At 45.8% G+C, this 18,858-nt stretch overlaps 1 protein-coding gene across 2 annotated transcripts in view; it reads right to left on the reverse strand.

The window, feature by feature from the left end:
- Positions 1–18,450, reverse strand: part of MYZAP (myocardial zonula adherens protein) — a 93,955-nt gene extending 75,505 nt beyond the window's left edge. For both annotated transcript variants that reach the window (XM_033189977.1, XM_033189978.1), the window contains exons 1-2: positions 18,225–18,450; positions 5,793–5,879 (exon numbers count right to left, since the gene is read on the reverse strand). In XM_033189977.1, the coding sequence (XP_033045868.1) occupies positions 5,793–5,879; positions 18,225–18,299 (162 nt within the window). In that variant the 5' untranslated portion in view covers positions 18,300–18,450. The remainder of the gene's footprint in view (positions 1–5,792; positions 5,880–18,224) is intronic.
- Positions 18,451–18,858: the final 408 nt, after the last annotated feature.

Genomic DNA, 18,858 nt, shown 5'->3' on the forward strand with positions numbered 1-18,858 from the left:
ACTATAAAACCTACTGGCAAAGACTTCCTCCTTTTCAACATTTTATTGGGTTATGAAAATTCCCAACTCTACATCCATACACATGCATCTGCTCTCTCTCACTCAGCGTTCTCAAAGGTCTAGAGAGAAAACAGATTCTTTAAAAACAACAGGTCACTGAAGGACACCTCCAAAGTGGGGATGTCAATAGCTATTTAAAACAGTATCTGCCTCAAGCTATTTTATCTATTCGCACAGGACTTTACCATCATAAAGACTCAGAAGCAACTCAAATCAGATTCCCTAAAATTCAACTGTGCAGTGAGGCTCTGATTCAATATGCTAAGTCTGCAATAGCTGGTGTGGGTTCTGTCTCTGTGTGTGTGTGTGTGTGTGTATGTGTGTGTGTCCCTGCATATACACATAGGAATCTGTTGCGCATGACTATGGATAAGAATATGGATACATAAATTCATAGAGTTTTTTGAAAACAATAGGTACTTAATTTCAAAACTATTTATTACCAATTTTAATTTGAATGTTGGCATGTTTATAAACCTTATGTTCTACATTTATCAATTTCTCAACATGTAATTTGTGCCCATAAACTAATCAGCACCCTCCCATATTAATGATTTTTAATGTTCAATATTCGAATAAAAGCCCACGGCTAATTCATCTGAGTTGTTAGTATCATTCAAGGTGATTTCCTCAAAGAACCTAGTTATGGGTTGAATAGCGTCCCCCAAAAAGATATGCTGGAGTCCTAACCCCCAGTACCCAGGAATTTGACTTTATATGGAGAGCAGGTCAAGTTAAGATAAAGCCATTAGACTGGGCCCTATTGATGTCCCTGTAAAAAGGGGAAAATCTGAACACAGAAACATGAAAATGTCATGTGAAGATTGGAGTAATACTGCCACAAGGCAAGGATCACCAAGAGCTACCAGCAGCTGGAAGAGGCAAAGAAGAACTCTCCCGCTAGAGCCTTCAGAGGGGGCACCACCAGCACCTTGATCCCAGACGTCTGAACTCCAGAACTGTGACAGAATACATTTGGTTACTGAAGCCATCTCATTTTTCATGCTTTGTTGTGGCAGCCCTAGGAAGCTAATATAAAATTCAACCATCATAATCAACAAGCATTCATTAAGCACCTACTATGTGCAAGGCAGAGACCTAGGTTTTGGGAAGAGAGAATAAAAAGACTCAACCTAATTTCTCTGTGTGTATGTGCCTACATATATGTTATACACAAATTTTGCAAAAAATATATATGTATGCCTACGTGGAGTTCTTAGCAGTACATGGCTAGGTGCCAAATGAAAGGGGAAGCCTGGGTGTCCTGTAGGTTAAGGGAAGAGTGACCACAGCACATGGAAGTCAGGGAAGTTACCAGAAGGGAACTGGGCCTTTAGCTGAGCCTTGAAGGACAGGGAAGACTTGGATAAACTGAGACATGGCAGGGAAGGGACTCCAAGCACGGCTAGGGCCTCAGCAAGGGTTAAGAGGAGGGAAGAGATGCTATGTGTGTGGAAAATAAAGTCAGGAAGGAGGAGAGGCAGGACAGGCAGCTTCAGGCAGGAGAATAACTCCAGAAGGTCTAAGGGGGTAAAAACAAAGACCCAGGGCCACTGAGTTTGGCATTCAAAGGGAAGAGATTCAGCGTTTAGTCATTACCTCTTTAATCCATATGACAAACCAGACACTGTGGTGGGTATTTTGTATATATTAGCTCATTTACTCTTTGAAACCAGACATCGTTGTGTCTACTTTAAGGATGAGGAAGCTGTGCATTTGGGAGCTCATCTGTGGTCAGCAGAAAGCAGTCTCGGGGCAGTTGATGTCTCCTGAAGGACTAAAAGGAACAGGCAGCCAGGGGATCTGCCTTAGGGGTAGGAAACCTCCAAATACACCCCCACAAACCCTTGACTCCATCAGAAGCTGCTGACCCTGTTGTAATTGCATCCAACAGCCTCCAAATACACCTTTGTGTAAATGGGCAAAATATGCCATCCACAACACACCTACATTGGGAGTAATTCCTCTCTCCAATGACTGGAGAACAGCAGATGAAAGAATGGCCCAAATGGCAGGAGCCTCTATGCATGGTCAGCTGTCCCATGACACTGTGGCATTCCTGCAATATTAAACACCTCCCACAACAGTGTGAAAGTCTGAGGAAGGCCCAGACTGCCCTCGTCATTTGCAGCTCTAACAGGACCCTGGAAATCCTTAAGAAGTCTCACTTCAACAGAAGTCAATCGGGCCATTTACAACTTTCTATTCACATATCTGAGCCAGCTCCAATCCCCTGGCCTTTGCACACAGACAACCCCTCTTCAAAGGAACCAAAGTCATGTGACCAGGTAGGGTCATCCAGAGTTTTGGCATCTTGCAATTCCATGGGTTCCAAGGAGGGGAAGCCATGTTGAAACCACATCCAAGGAAGTGGCCCCTACAGAGTCTCCTTGCTGGTGCATGGCCCTGGCCCTCAGTGACTCATGCCAGGAACCTGGCCAGGACATGGTGATGAAATCACTCAGAGCAACCTCCCAGTTACCCCTAGAAACTTCAAGGGCAGACACCACCCAAGGACTTCATCCCTAGGGAAACAACAGCCCCACCCTCCTCCCCTCTACCCCAGTTCTTCTGCAATGAGTCACCAATGTGTCACACATAGGCACTCAGACTGCATGCCTGGTCCACCTGGTGTAAGAAGTATCCTGGTGCATAGGCTATCCCAGCAGTGCCTGTCCTGTGCTCCTCAGGGCCTTGGAGTTCTCAAGTATCCACAGGAGGGTGTCTGGGGGCTGAGGGGTAAAGGGAGACTGGGAGGACTCGGGCCCCCATTAGCACCACTTTTGCTTGGTTTGCATATGAGGGTTCAGTAAAACATTTTGATTTTTTTTCAAAGAGGGTCCTATTGACAAGTTTGCAAAGCACTATTCAAGACAAACAGGCAAACTGGCATACAATTTGTTGACTCCACTCAACACAGCTAAACACATGAGGCTCCTTCTGTGGGATCACTTGATTCTTCTTCAGTGGTTACAGACCCTCCAGGGTCCTCCAGCACCTAATACCCCAGTTTTGGCACTCAGAAAACTTTCACAAACATCTCCCAAGGCATGAAGCTTGGGTCTAACTCCAAAAGACTATATTCCCCAGTCCTCTACCATCTGTACCAACAGGCACAGCCACCAGGCCCTTGTCCTGTCACTCACTCCAGCTTAGGCCACTTCTTCAAAAAGTGTTCTAAGCAGCTCTGAGCACCTGGACACAGCCCAGGCCCATGTCTTGGACCAAGTCATCAGCTCTAAAAGGGATAGGCAGGGAGAGGAGCAGTGAGGACAGAAGGGGACACTGCCTAGTGACAGATGTCCCCACTCAATCCTGTTCATCAGCAGGTGTGCAGCAGCTGAAGCCTGACCACTTCCACTCTCTGTTTAGGACTTTTACTCCCAAACTTTGTCTTTGGAGAATGTTCGAAGTTACACAGAAGCTGAAAGAGCCACTCAGCTACATTACCATAGTACCATTATCACAAGAAAAGTAACATTTATTTAATAATATGTAATACATAGTGCATATACAAAATTGTATAGCCATCCCAGCATATATTTTATAGGATTTTATTTATTTATTTATTTATTTGGCCAAGATCTAATCCAGGTTCACTCATTACATTTAATGTTAGGTCTCTTTAGTCTGTTATCTGCAACAAATTCTCATCTATTTTAAAAATAACATTGAATTTATTGAGGGATTCAGGCCAATTGTTTTGTAGAATGTCCCAAATTCTGGTTTTCTGTTTCCTTATTATTAGATTCAGTTAAACAAGTTTGGCATGAATATTACGTATGTGATGTTGGGCACCTCTTAGCTGAATCACCTCAGAAGTCATGTAACATCAGCTCGTCCCACTATTGGTGAAGCTAGTTTGAATCACTCAGTTGAAATGCTGGCTGCCTGCCTACTCCACTGTGAAGGTACTGTCCCTTTAGAATCAGTAATCCGTTGGGGTGATACTTTGAGAGTATCCTACAATAATCTTTCACTAACTTATTTTTGCATCTATTGATGAGTATACCTGGAGGTTACAAAACAGATTTTCTGAACTGATTAGCTAGTGTTCTATCAAAAAAAGGAGGCTTCCCTTTTTTATCCTCTCATCTTGCGCCTCTACTCCTCTTCTCCAATTATTACTATAAACATAAGGATTTTAAAAATATTCATTGTGTTATAACCCACGACTGTCATTATTCTGTTTGATGCTCCAGTTGTTCCCATTTTTGGCCAGTGAAAGCCCATTCAAACAGGCTGCTAGTCCTTCCCTAGGAACTAGGACCCCATTTGTCTCTGAGTGGCACCTTATTTTCCAGAGGTCCCATATCCCCCTTATTTTTTCCCTGCTGCAGAACTAGCTGTTTTTCTGGATCTTTTTAGTGGAACTCATCCACTCTTTGTAGGCAGATCAGCAATTTTACTTCTTCTCACTTTCTCTAGTCAGAACTTCATTTTCCTTTCTTCCCTACTTCCTTTCCCTGGCATTCATCACTTGCATCAGCACAGGAGCTCTCTGTCCTTGGTAGAAAGTGGGGAGGAGACGGCAAGGACAGACAAAGGCCTACGGTAAACTTAGGGACAGTATCAAACACTTCGCTGTCAATGAGAAGCTTTCTTTTTTATAGTTGACCACATTCATGGTTAACCCCAAAGCAAGGCTTGTATTTCAAGAGGTCACTATGTCATGACTCCATTTATGACATTTATATCGTATCATTTTATTTTATTTTATAATCATATAAAATACATGCACAAGAAAAAATACTGCCTACTTCCTGGCACCCCATCCCTTTCTTTTACTTTGTCTCCATCAGCACTTACCACCTCCTAACCTCTATAAAATGTACTTAATTATTTTTTTACTTTCCTTCTTGTCCCACTAGAATGTAAGTTCCATGGATGACAGATTTGGTTGACTGCTTTGTTCACTACTATACTCCTACTGTCTAGAACAGTGCCTGGAATGCAGTAGGTGCCCCATAATTATGAATGAGTAAAATGGGTTGGCCAGGACCACAGGCCTAGAGGTCAGCAGGACCTGCTCTTTATCCTTCAAGCCTCCTACTTCACTGTCACCTCCTAAGCAGTCCGTTATTTCCTTCTCTGTGTTCCCAGATTCCGTCTGACAGGGATGGATCCTAACACCTGAAATATCGTATCATCATTGTCTCACCCAGAAAACTGCAAATTCCTCCAAGGCAAGGACATACTTATCTTCTTGGCCTCAGGACTTAGCACGGGAGCCGGCACAAAAACGTTTGCGGAATGCCTCCTACCCCCAGCCAAGAAAGTGCCCTTTCGCCGCACCATGCTGCCTGCCAGGCCTTCCTCTCTTCTGCGGGAGCAGGGCCCCCGGCTGCTGCTTCAAGCTGCTAAGAAAGGCTCCAGCCCCGCCAGCTGCTCACAATAGGCCCTTTGACGCAACTGGATTGGGCTGTTTCAGAAAAACCCACATTCCCTGCCATAGCACCTGTCACTAAGGCCAGTGTCCCTGCAGCTTCAAGGCAACACAAAGCCACAGTGTTCACCAAGAAACAAGAGCAGGGCACGTCGCTGGCAGAGCCAGATGGGGAGAGCTCTCTGTCTTCTGGGAAGACGGGAGATGAGGTGGGAAGGTTGAGAGGGTCTTCTCCTCAACAGAGGCGCAAACACTCAGCCTCTGGGAATGGCCTGGTTAGGAGATGGGAGAGTGGGTTAAGGGTAGAGACTGGAATTTTCAGGGCTTTGCCTCAGAGATACCTTACCTGCTCTTTTCTCTCAATCTTCTTTTCACTTTGCTCAGGAACTGGACTCTCAGGAGGTACGGTCAGCCGTAGTCTGCAAACATTTGCCTAGAAGAGAGGGAAAGGAGAGGCCAGTTAGGAGTCAGCATTTGGGGCAGAAAGAGCCAGATGACCTTGGGCTTCTCACAGCCTGTTTCCCCTACTTACAATGGGGATCATTGCCCTGATCATGCAGGAGCCATACAGGAGATAAGGCCAGCCTTATCTTCACAGTACCAGGCCAGCTTGGTACAGCACAGGTAACCACCACCCTGGGGCTCAGAGAAGGAAACTACCACATCACTTGATCCATTTCAAACGTTTCTTTACCAATGGCTCAGGTTCCATAACAATATGTATAGAATGATCTCATTTCACAAGTATAGGCAAAAATATAGCTAGAGGGACAGAAGCCAAAATATGCACAGCGGATATCTCTATTGGGATGGGAGGGTGCTTTCTACTTGCCTATATATTTAATTTTTCTATAATATGCATGTACATGTTTAATCACAACTTTTTTTCAAAAAAGTCCACATACCCATGTTCATAGCAGCATTATTCACAATAGCCAAAAGGTGGGAGCAACCCAAATGTCCACTGACAGATGAACAAAATATGATTTATACATACAATGGAATATTACCCAATATTAAAAAGGAAGGAAATTCTGACACATGCTACAACATGGATAAACCTTGAAGACACTTTGCTAAGTGAAATAAGCCAGTGGCAAAAAACAAATACTGTATGATTCTACTTAGATGAGGTACCAGGAGTAATCAAAATCATACAGACAGAAAGTGGAACCGTGGTGGCCAGCGGGTAAAAATACAGGGAAAGTTAGTATTTAACAGGCATGGAATCCCAGTTTGGAAAGATGAAAAAAATCCTAGAGATAGATGGTGGTGCCATTTGCACAACAGTGTGGATGCACTTAATGCTACTAAACTATACACTTAAAAAGGGTCAAAATGGTAAATCTCACAAGTACGTTGCTACAATTAAAAGTTTTTAAAAAGCTGTCCCTGTTTGCTTAATACAGACTAAAAGTAAGACAGGTAGCTGGAAAGGCATAGGAGAAGAAAATGTAATGCTTATGAGTTGGTAAGATATCTGACCCCTTAATTAGCTATACCAGCATATTTGTCACTAGTCACTGAGATCCTCATGTCAGTTTATTAAAGGTTGCCAACAAAGTTCACTGAAATATTGCATAAAGGTTCCTAAATGATTTTTTAAAGTCTAAGTTGTACCATTTCTGTTAAAAATAAAAAAGCATTACACCATTCAGGGAGAGAAGCTACAACTTGTGTGATTTATCATATTCTGTTGACAAAGGGTGACTAGGAGCAAAGTCATATTCCTACTCAACCGCGCGAAAAATGGACTACTATAATCTGTAGTACAAGGGGACAATAACAGTAATAATCACAATAGCTAACCATGTACAGGAACCTTCAAAGTGCTTTACAGGTATTTATTCATTTAACCCTCACCACAAACCTATGGTAATAGATTCTCTTACCTGCCCCACTTTGCAGATGAGTAAGCTAAGCCTCTGAAGGGTTACATGGCTGGGAAATGGCAGAACTGAGATTTGAACCCAGGCAGTCTCTGGGGCTTACATTCTTAGCTCTTATACTCATGGCCCCCATCACATGCCTGAAATGCCATATGGGTTCGATTCATGGGAGTGCTGTTTGCGACCTAGTATAGATTGAATTGCATCTCCCTAAAATTCATCCATTGAAGTCCTAACCACTTTCCTGCCATCTCAGAATGTGACCTTATTCGGAGACAGGGTCTTTACAGAGGTAATCAAGTAAAAATGAGATCATAAGGGTGGCCCTAAATCAAAATGACTGGTGTCCTTATAAGAGTGCAAAATTTGGGGACAGACACACATACAGGGTGAACGTCATATAAACATTAAGATGACCTGTCAACAGCCAAGGAGAAGGGCCTGGAACAGACAGTTCCTTCATAGACTCAGAAGAAACCAACCTTGCCAACATCTTAATTTTGGGCCACTAACCTCCAGAACTGTGAGACAAGAAATTTCTGTTGTTTAAGCCACTGGCGTTGTGGTAGTTTTCACGGCAGCCCTAGCAAACAAACCCTTTCCACCCCCGCCCCAGTCTGGTTGGCAGGGTCACAGATCTGCACTGGTCCACAGGGTGGCCTCTGAGCAAAACTAACCTGCAGCCTAGAAGCCCGGAGCTACAGGGAACGTCAAACACCTCTTGAGTTCAACCTGCTCACCTATGAAGAAACCCAACACCCAAAAATGTACCTGACAGGTGGCACCAGCCTGTTCATTTTCCATGAACAAGTTAGGGATCCCAGGTTTGGGACCCATGTTAGCACTTCCACATATACCACTGCCGCCCTCCGAGGCATTGCACTTTGCTACCAGGCACCTCTAACTTCCTGATCTGAGCTTACACCAGAATTTCTACCTAATGGACCCAGGGTTGTCCTTGGACTACAAAATAATTCCCCTTTCTCTAGACAGTCTTCCTGTCCCTTGAACCTCCTTTCTTCTGGACGAAACAACCCCAGTTCTTTAAATCACATGACTTGGTTTCAAGCTCCCTCTGCATCCTCATCCTCCTCTTGGCAAGCATCATCCCCCAGGGGACCCCGGAATCAGATGTGGCCTGACCCCCACGGTTATCATTGTCTCTTGTGCAGCCAACTTTGCAAGCAACCTTCAAAGCTCACTGTCAGTCATGTTGGCCAAAAAGAAACCAAGCCATACTACCAGGTAACTCTCTTTCCTGATAGGCAACAGCACTGATGGGAATCTTGACTCTCTCCAGAGAAAGGCAACCCTCTGGCTCCAGGCCCCTCAGACTGGTTTCAACCATTTGCACAAGCATCAAAGTGTAACTCAGACCATATAGACAGTCCAAACCTGTGGTGCTCAACAATCTCCTGTTAGGCTGGGTCTAGTCCATGCATAATTCTGCAAGGAAAAGGAAGTTCTTTTCTGCTGCACCACATCCCATACACACACACACACACACACAAGTGTGCACACATGTACATATATCCTATGCACACACACACACACACACACACATACACAGGCACCAACATCTACTATCTGTGTGTCTATGGGAAAGTTACTTAATCTCTCTGAATCTCAAGAGTAAAATGGGATAAAAGGAGAGTGTCAAATAGTAAGCCTCTATGAATATTAGATATTTTTATTTTGACTTGATTATTTATTTATTTTGAGACTGGGTCTTGCTCTGTTGCCCAGGCTGGAGTGCAGTGGTGCAATCATAGCACTGCAGCCTCAGTTTCCTGAGCTCAAGTGATTCTCCAACCTCAGCCCCGCAAATAGCTGAGACCACAGGCATGCATCACCATGCCTGGCTAATTTTTTATTTTGGTAGACAAAGAGTCTTACTATGTTGCCCACGTGGGTCTCAGACTCCTGGGCTCAAGCAATCCTCCTGTCTCGGCCTCCAAATGTGTTGGGATTACAGGCATGAGCCACTGCACACAGCCAGATATTTTTACTATTATCTAGATGTTATCATCATACTATATGCTTCAAAATGAAACAGACCTGCTTAGCCTCACAGCCCTGTCTCCATGAAAATAACAATTTGGTCAATGAATCAGAGACATTAACACTGTAAGTGATGACTTTTGGTTGGTTGATTATTTTAGAGGGGTAGTCCTTAACGGTCATAATTTTCAGAAAGGGGACCCCATGGGTCCAATCACTCCGAAGTGAGATGGTCCCTCCCCATTGTTCATCTGCCCATCTATATTCCTCAACACGCTTCCTATGATGGGCTGGGCAACCCTTATATGAGGCTCTCACACTGAGCAATACCCTGAGGTATACAAAGCCACAAGGTAAACAGAATGCATAAAATAAAATGAACTTGTAAAATAAAACATATGACTTCAAAGACACTTGGCAGTTGCAGCAGGTGCTTGAGGCTACTGCAGCACCCTGTTTAAAGTTTACTCTTGTCAACAGAGGTGCTTTATCAAAACATTAAGGAGCACAGCTGGTTTTTCTTTAATAAATACTGACCCACTGATGGACTGGCTGTTCAGGAGCAATTTAAACCCAGCTTAGAATGGGATTACACATATTCCTTACAAGACAGCCAAATGTATGGTCATGGGGAAAAAAGAAAGTTGCAGAACAAAACATTAAGAATAATCCTATTTTTATTTTTTAAATAGTCCCTGATAACTTGTGTAGATGTAGGGGGAAAATATTCTTAAGGAAACAGATTTCTGTGTTGGTGGCAACAATGTTAAGTATATGTAAAATTTTTATTAAAATATTAATAGTAGTAATAGTAATAATAAAGACTGGGAGAAAATACGTCAGAAAGAGACAGATCCAGAAAGAGACTAATCCTTCCACAGGACTGCTTCAGCAGCGGCAAGGGGCACATTCTAAAGGTCTAAAAGGTACGCTGAATCCCTAACAGAAGCACTAAGGATAGTAACCCCTGAACCACCCATAAAGTTGACTGAGTACAGTCTACCTCCCTCCATTCATTCACTTTCAGCAATCTCCCCATGAGAAAATCTCCCCCTGAGTTACATCAGGGCAACATTCCTTACCTCGGAGCATTTTACGAGGCTGATCTCCATGGTCTCCTGAAACTCAGATACACAATCTCCAGAGCTGCCGCAGGCTTGGCAGTGCCTGAAGGGCAGGTAGGGCACTTTATTCCCAGGGGTTCCCAAAGCAGCTGGTTCAGGGCTTGTGTTACGAACAATGCGAAGAACTGCATCCTACCCTGAACACCACTGCTACCTGACCAGCTGTCCCTGGGGGCAAGGGTCTCTTCCAGGGGATCAAAGCAGGAAGCTGGACTCAGCGTACTTTATTACTCAGTTACTGAGCACCCACTACTTCTGAAATACTTTTTAGGGACTATGAGGGTACCACGATGGCAAAAAAAAAATAGCTGTGCCCCCAAGGAGTACATAATCTAGAAATATACCCAAACAAGGCAATCAAGAACGCTTGGAATAACCAATACAAGGTGTAGAGAGACAGGATAGCTTTGTGGTTAAAGCACAGTGAAAATGCACTTCCTGGCTTCCAATATTGGTTCTGACACCTACTAGCTTTGAGACCTTTGGAAAGCCACTTAGTCTTCAGTACTTCCATTACCCTAGTTGTAAAACAGAGCTAACAATACTGCACCCTGTTAGGAAAGTTGTGAGGATTAAATTAGCTAATGTGTGTAAAGAGCTTACGACAATTTCTGGCACACATTAAGCACTCTGTAAGCATTGTTTATTATCACGGGAATATAGGAAGAAGAACACTAATCTTAATGGGAGGTGGGAGTACAAGGGAAAGTCCCTCGGGATACCATTTGAGCTGGGTATAGAAGGACAGGAAGAACTTTTCAGGTCAGTGAGGTTTGGAGAACCCACCATCATAACAACAACAGCTATCAGGTAAGGCGTTCCAGTCTGTGCCAAACGCACAGAAGCTGGCAAGTTCCAAGAATAAGAACCTAAGCCTGGGTAGGACAGGAAAATGAACAAATAGGTAGGGGCTGAGCTATCAATCTACAAATGCATGATAGAGAAGCACTGGCTCTAGTCAGAAGACAATAAGGAGCCATTCAAATCTTTGGAGGAAGAGATTAACATTCAAATCTGAGTTCATTCAATAATCCAACTGGTCATTTTCAGTGCCTCCTGTGTTCCATGCACTACAAAATGGATGGAAGGGAAAACACAGGGGGGGTGATCAAGCAAGCTTTGTACCATCACCACTTTTATAGCCCCTACCGTGCTTAGCATAGTATCAACACATGATGGGCACTCGCTCAGCGTTGGGTTTTGTAGTTTTTTTAGGTTGAACTAAAACAAAGTAAGAATATACCTGAAACTCCCTGGAGTGCCTTGCACTTTCTTGAAACCAGCCCCCCTGGGAAGGATAGCAAGGAAGGGACAGGTAGCATTCAGGTTTCCTCCACAAGAAAAAGCACAACAAAACCCTTTTTGGCAACTCAGGGCCCCTGGGGGCGCTCCATCAGTGCCCCAGAGACATGGGTCCCCTTGGGCCTCGTTTCTGACCCTTTTGTGGAGACGGATGGCCTGGGTCTCACTTAGGGGGTACTCTGCAGATCCAGTATCATCACGCTCTCAACTTCGGGCAGCTGAGCTCACCCAGGGGAAAAATATCCTCTCAAATAAAAACGGGGTGGAGAAGATGACTCAGGGAGGTGACACGGGTTTGCTAAACAGTTTACAGAGATGGATTTCCCTGAGGAAATTAGCCGAGTGTATTTACATTTCTCTCAGGCCTGTTCCACTTTGTGACTGTGGGTCCCTGCCCAGCTCCCCTTAATGACAAAAGGTGGGGCCCTTGTAAGTGTGGCTGTGGGGAACAGACCCCAGACTCTGCTCAGCACAAATAGCAAATCCCAGGAGCCTGCAGCAGGCTGCATGCGGAACGGAGCATGCTCCATCTAGATTAGACCTCTTGGCTCTGCTGTGGCCCTGAACTTGCAGCCCAGTTATCTACATCAGGGTGGGGCAAACTTTTTCTGTAGAGAGCCAGACAGTAAATATTTAGGTTTTGCAGGCCCCTGTAAAAACCATTCTTAGCTCAGAGGCATACAAAACATTCCTGCTCTCTGTGGCTGTGTTCTGTATCAGGCACACAATGTGCCCCAAACGCCAAGATCCAGAAAGAAAACACAGGTGGATGAAGGCACACAAAGATACCAGTGTGACTTGGGAGTGTGAGGACTCTCCCGTCCTGCCCTACCACCACCCTGCCCTTCATCCCACAAGGCCCAAGGGTCCTTTCGGCAACACTGTCCCAGGAGTGTCTGCATTTCCAAGAAAGCTATAGAAGAGAGTAATGCTTAAAGAAATAGTCTTAGCTTGCTGCATATTAGAATCACCTGGGAAGCTTCCTCGCTTTTCTGTACTCCCAGAGGTTCCCAGTGAATTGGTTTGGGATGAGGCCTCGATATGGTTATTTTAAGCCTGCCAGTGATTCTGTGTAGAACCGGTTGAGAACCACTGACTGAATCAAAGGGATGAAGCTCCAACTGTGCAGCAGGATGAGGCAACTCGAATATTTGGAGGACTTCCCAGAACTGTCAGACTCCTCACCTGGGCCAGTATTCCCATGTATTTGTCACCTGTTTCCTGACCAGGTGGGTCAGAGGTGATGGGATGGCTTTAACCCAAAGCTTCTCTTCCTGTTTTTCCATTTGCCCATTCAATGTTAACTGTGGCTCCTGCAGGACCTGGTGAGATTTCTGTTTTTAAGTGCCTATTCCACCAGGTCTGGGGACGGGTGGTTCCTAAGCCCTGTCTTCCAGTAGGTAATCACAGGTGACACAAGTAATGGTGGCATGCACAGGCCTCTAGAGGAACACGAGAAGGAGGGTTCAGGGTTCAGGGCAGGCTTCCTGGAGGAGACAACCCTTATCAGAGGAGAAACATGAAGAAAAGCAAAGAGGCAAGGAACAGCATGGAAAGTTCGGGGGAATGGCAAATGATTCGGAACATCTGAGAAGAGTACATATAGGGAGGGGAAACAAGACAGGCACAGGCCAAACCAGAGGGCCTGGATGCTACCCTAAGGAGTGTGAACTTTTTCCTTGCAGTACCAAGGAGGCTCTTGAAGCAGAGGAGTCAGGAGACTAGATGTAGCATTTTAGAAAGATCACCCTGGCCTTTAAGAGTGAAAAAGAGCCAGGAGTGTGGTTGACACTTAGGAACTATCACTCACCAAAGAGGGAAAGAGGTAAACACCACTGTATTGCTCTTTTGTGTGCTGGAGAAATACTGGAACTCCATAAGGCCATAAGGCATGACGAGTGCTGAGAAGTATCTTGGGTTGAAATATTTAACATGGTCTCTAGTTAGTCAGCCCTGTGCCCACAGCTCCTTGAACTCAATTAGACAAGAACATTTGAGGCTAATTGACTTGAAAGCTTCCCCAGTGACCAGGGCTTGGTGACACCAGCCTCCAGGTCTCTTGTTCACATACGGACGCACAGCATGGGTAAACTACAACAGGGACCTCATACACAGCACTCCATCAGTGCCCCAGAGACAAATGGGTCAAAATCACATCCCACATCCTTTGTGGAAAAGCCATGGGATCTCCATAAACGTCTAGGAGAAACCAAGTTTCCTTACGAGTCTCCAGAATTCACGTCTGTTCATCCTATATCAAACAAGGCAAGGTGAAAGAAAAAAGCATAGAGCTGGGCACCTTTTTTTCTGAGCCTACAACTGCCATTTTTGACCAACAGAGGTTTAAGCCCTGCCCTTAGCCCAGAGAACGCCATGGTTCCAAACCCTCACAACTTAGCCCATCAGGGGCTGGCTCCAGGAGGGCCCTGTGTGCAGCCAGCCTGTTTTCTGGGTGCAGCAGGATCCACCTCCCCTTCCCCAATGAATGCTGCAGCCAGCTTCCTTCCACCAGATGCCAAGAGTCCCACAACATCTGGGTCCCTTCCTCAGAACCTGTGGGATGATAGAGAGCTTATGTGCACAGACGTTCCTGTCTTCTGAGAAAGGGGAGTGCAGTAAACACCTGTCTGATCATTCAGAAGCCAGCTAAGGAGAATTCTTTACTTTCAGCCAGTCAGGCAGCAATGGGACATAAGAGAGGGGCACATTAGCCAAGGAACAATGACTAGCAGGCCCATTCCAGTATTTAACAGAGGAAGCCTTTGCCAAATAGAAAGAAATATCAGCAAGGGCAGGCTAGGAGATAGTCCTATCCTGTGACCTTGTTGGGTTTTGTTTTGTTTTTTTCTGTGCCAGTGAGGAGTCATGATACCAGCAACACCAGTCAACAGTCTCTTATTATCAAGAGAGCAAGGTGCTGGAGAAGATCCTTGACAGGTCTATCATTCCACAGCCCAGGAGTGGAACAGCTCAGCCAAAAATACTCGGCACTAAGTATCGTGCCGAAAGGTCGGTTGTGTGGCTGGGTTGTGTGCTTTGGGGGGGAGCCACAAAGCAATACATGCCTTCCCCACAAAGCACACAACCTGGCCACACAACGAACCTTCCATTTCAAAGGCCCATTTAGCAAGACTAACTGGCATTTATAAAATTCCTTTCAAAAGCATGAAGCAAAGTCAATATTTTTAAAATTGTTTCCCCCCATTCCCCAAGGTCATCTTCTGGCTGTGGTTATTCTCCAGTCAATTTGTCTTCCTGCTGTTGCCATAGATAAAACTATTTTTAGTGCACAACTGGTTTGAAGGGAGTTTTTTTAATTTCATAGCTTCTGCTGGTTGGCATCCATAAATGCCTTTCAGAGCTTTGTTTATCAGCTGACAGAAATTACTCTCTCCACCTGTTTGTTTTTTTTCCTTGAGAGATGATTTCAGATAAGAAGGAAATACAAATTGCAGGTGGCAGCCATTGAACAAAGGCTAGCTGGTAACAGTCCAATCAGCCACATAACCCTTGGCAGCTGGCTCGCAGGAGTCCCTGCTCAGTGTCAGCTGTCACCATCACTTCTGGTTGGCTTGAATAGGCTGGTTTCCCCTGCAGTCCCAAACTTGATGAGCTCTTTGGATGAACCAGAAATACAATTTTAATGGCTAACATGTTCAAGACCATCACTTGTCCACCATCAGAGAGGAATAACAGAACAATACAGTATTTACTGAACAACTTTCAACTTCAGGTACACTTCCAATGATTATTTGGTCTTCAATTTTATTTTCAGGACATCCTGTTCCTGCTTTTCCAAACAATAGGCATTTTGTCCCAAAGCAGGTCCAATTTGCCATCATCATAAAGTAGTCATGTGTCATTTAACCATGGAGATGCATTCTGAGAAATGCATCATGTGTGATTTTTGTTGTTGCATAAACATCATAGAGTGCACTTATACAAACCTGGATGGTATAGCCTACCACACACCTAGGAGATATGATATAGCCCACCATTCCAACACCATCATATATGCTGACTGTTGTTGACCGAAATGTGGTTATGCAGTACATTACTATCTATGCCAAGTATTCCAGTGAGATGGTTATTTCCTCCTTTCAGGATCCCAATCAAGTCAATTCCCCTACAAATTCTACTCATCCTGCAAGATTAAACTCGAACATCACCTGTAGGTGGGGTGGGGTGGCTCATGCCTGTAATCCCAGCACTTTGGGAGGCTGAGGCAGCTGGATCACTTGAGGTCAGGAGTTCAAGACCAGGCTGGCCAACATGACGAAACCCCGACTCCACTAAAAATACAAAAATTAGCCGAGCATGGTGGTGTGCACCTGTAGTCCCAGCTACTCAGGAAGCTGGGGCAAGAGGACTGCTTGAATCTGGGAGGTAGAGGCTGCAGTGAGCTGAGATCACACCACGGCACTCCAGCCTGGGTGACAGAGTGAGACTCCATCTCAAAAAAACATACCTGTAGTGAGAGCCTTCCCCTGATGCCTCAGGAAGAACCTTTATTTTAGCTTCTACAGAACTTTGTAAACTCTTCACTTCACTATAACCATCACCACTTTGTTTGATGTTAGTTTGGGACAATGTCTGCCTCTACAGGTGGAGTGGACCCCAATGCCAGCCCTTTACCACACAGAAAAAGGTTTATGAATGTTCAATAAATCAATTAATCAACATCTCACAGCTTCCCACCACACACACAATCCCCAGCACACACACAGATAGTACCTGTAACATCTGCAAATCATGAGCAGAGCTAGAAACCATAAAGTTGGGGGGAACCCTACACCCTTTAGATAGCTTCTTTCCAGAAACAAGTACCAGTGTACTCAGGACAGCCCTGCATGGCCTGAACCTGAGCTCTGAGTTCTCCAGTCCAAAATATGTCTGCCATCTTATTCAAAAGGCAAAGTCTTTTCAAGAGTGTCACAATGTGCCCGACACCAAAGCACCTACAATTAAAGAAATACTCCAAAGGAAATGTTTGACCAAAAATCTTCAGAAATGTTATCTGGGATACTAGCCACTTTTGCATCAATCCACCATATTAGGTTAGGTACCCCAACTAATCCCCAGCTCTGGAAGGGAAGTTACAGAGAATTTCATGCAATTCATGCAGTCTGGTTACACATATGATCCTCTCAGGGCTCAGGGTTAGCTTTTCAGTGACTTCATTCTTTCTCAGTTGCAATTGTGTTCAAATTGAGAAAGATTTCCATAGAAAAATACAAACACCTAACTTAGAGTAAGGCCAGGACTGTGGTTGGAAACCCCCTTGGACCCGATGTGGATCTTATTCTATGATGCTAATGATTGGGCAACTGGAGTTCTGTCAGTCTTGGGCATGAGCCAACTGATGGATTCTGAGGCGTGTGTGTGTGTGCGTGCGTGCGTGTGTGTACACAACCTCAGTGTCTGGTGAGTGCACACACACCCCCCTCAGAATCCATCAGTTGGCCTATGCCCAAGAGTAATACATCTTTCTTCTAGAGCTAAAGAAAGACAGCTTATAAGGTGACCACCGTCACTCGCTTAAGACATGTAAAAGCATAATAAGCAGGTCCAAGACCTGCACGCAGACGGGAGAACCAGTGGGGGTTTTGCTTTGGACTTAATCACCTGTTTAAATCTTGAGGAAATACGATTACAGAAGTCTCAGAGTAAAGAGGTACCAAATGGTAAGTATTGAAGATCATGATAAATGGAAGAACTAAAAAGCCACAAGCCAAGCCCCTGGCAGTTGCTCGAAGGCATTGACCCTGTTAGAAAGATGGAGCACTTCTTTTATAGAGCATCTGGAGAGATGGGAAAAGATGGCACAAAGATAAAAAAGAAACAGCACTTCCAAAGGGAAACCTTCCCTGGAGATGCTGTCCCGGGCTTTCAGTGCTGCCATTGTTGTCACTGTGCTAATATTTAAGTCAGAAAGAAGTGGTTTATATAAACCGGAGTCCCACACAGTTGGGCTCCTGGGCGGCCGGCTGCTGTTCTGATTTGCACAGTGGTGCCCGGCTTGGCTAACCCCACTCCAGAATTACCCTATCACTAGTGGACACAAGTGACGCCGTCTTTCTTTTAATTAATGGAAGAAGGAAAGTTTGAGTTTTAAATACATTCTTTATTTGGGGTCTCAAGGTAGGGACACTGCACAAATGTCTTCCTTGATTTTTAAACTGGTGCCACCAATAAGCTCGGCTTGACAGAGAGGCAGGAAGGAGAGGAAATCTCTGGGAATTCCATAAAGTCCCCTAAGCCGTCTCCTGCCAGCTGGTGGGCCCCCTGAAACCACAAGAGGGAGAGTCACTGCCAGAGCCGGCACAGGACGGGGGAGTTGAGCCCAGGGTGGGGCGTCGGGGCCAGGTGCTGGCTCCCGAGTTCTCACATCCCTAGTCCCCTCCAGAGAGGGGCCGGGATGGGGGAACTGGACGGCGGCGGCTCCCGCCCCCAACTACTCACCCTCCTGCTGGGCGCCCCGGGCGTCCTGGCGGCACCGCCCGAGAGCAGGGTGACCGTGGACGTGGAGCGCAGCATCCCGCAGCGGCGGTCGGTAGCGGGCTGGACGCCGGCGTTCCTCCCGGGCCGAATAAGCGTGCGAGGCCCGCCCTGCGCGGGGGCGACGCGGGACGACGCCGGCTACTTGCAGCTCCAGCTGCACCGGGAAGACCCGGGGGTGGGGCTGGGGGCGGGGCCGGGGAGGGGCGGGGCGGGGCCGAGCGCGCTCACCCGACCAGTCAGGCTGCATTTTCTCCCGAGGGCGCCGACCCGGTTAAAGTTGAGCACCATCCTCTCCCAGGGTGCTGCGCCCTCCCAGGGTCAGTCCCAGGGCAAGAAGGACCCCTGAACAGCCTAGACGCCCACACTCTCTCTGTCCCCCGCAGAGTTGAGGTCCGCCTGCTGTCTGGTGGGGATGAGTTTGCAGTCTGGTGGGGATGACAGGTGCCGGGCTATGGTAGAAGAGGAGATCCGTGTATTACGGGAGCACACAGCCAACCTCAGAGGAGGTGATGACTAAGCTAGGACCTGAAATGCGAGTAGGAGTGGGCCACACTGTCCATATTTACTCAGTGATTACTATGGGCCTGCCTGGCGA

This window comes from Trachypithecus francoisi, unplaced genomic scaffold (genome assembly GCF_009764315.1).
Source record: "Trachypithecus francoisi isolate TF-2019V2 unplaced genomic scaffold, Tfra_2.0 Lachesis_group3, whole genome shotgun sequence".
Classification (NCBI taxonomy): Eukaryota; Metazoa; Chordata; class Mammalia; order Primates; family Cercopithecidae; genus Trachypithecus; species Trachypithecus francoisi.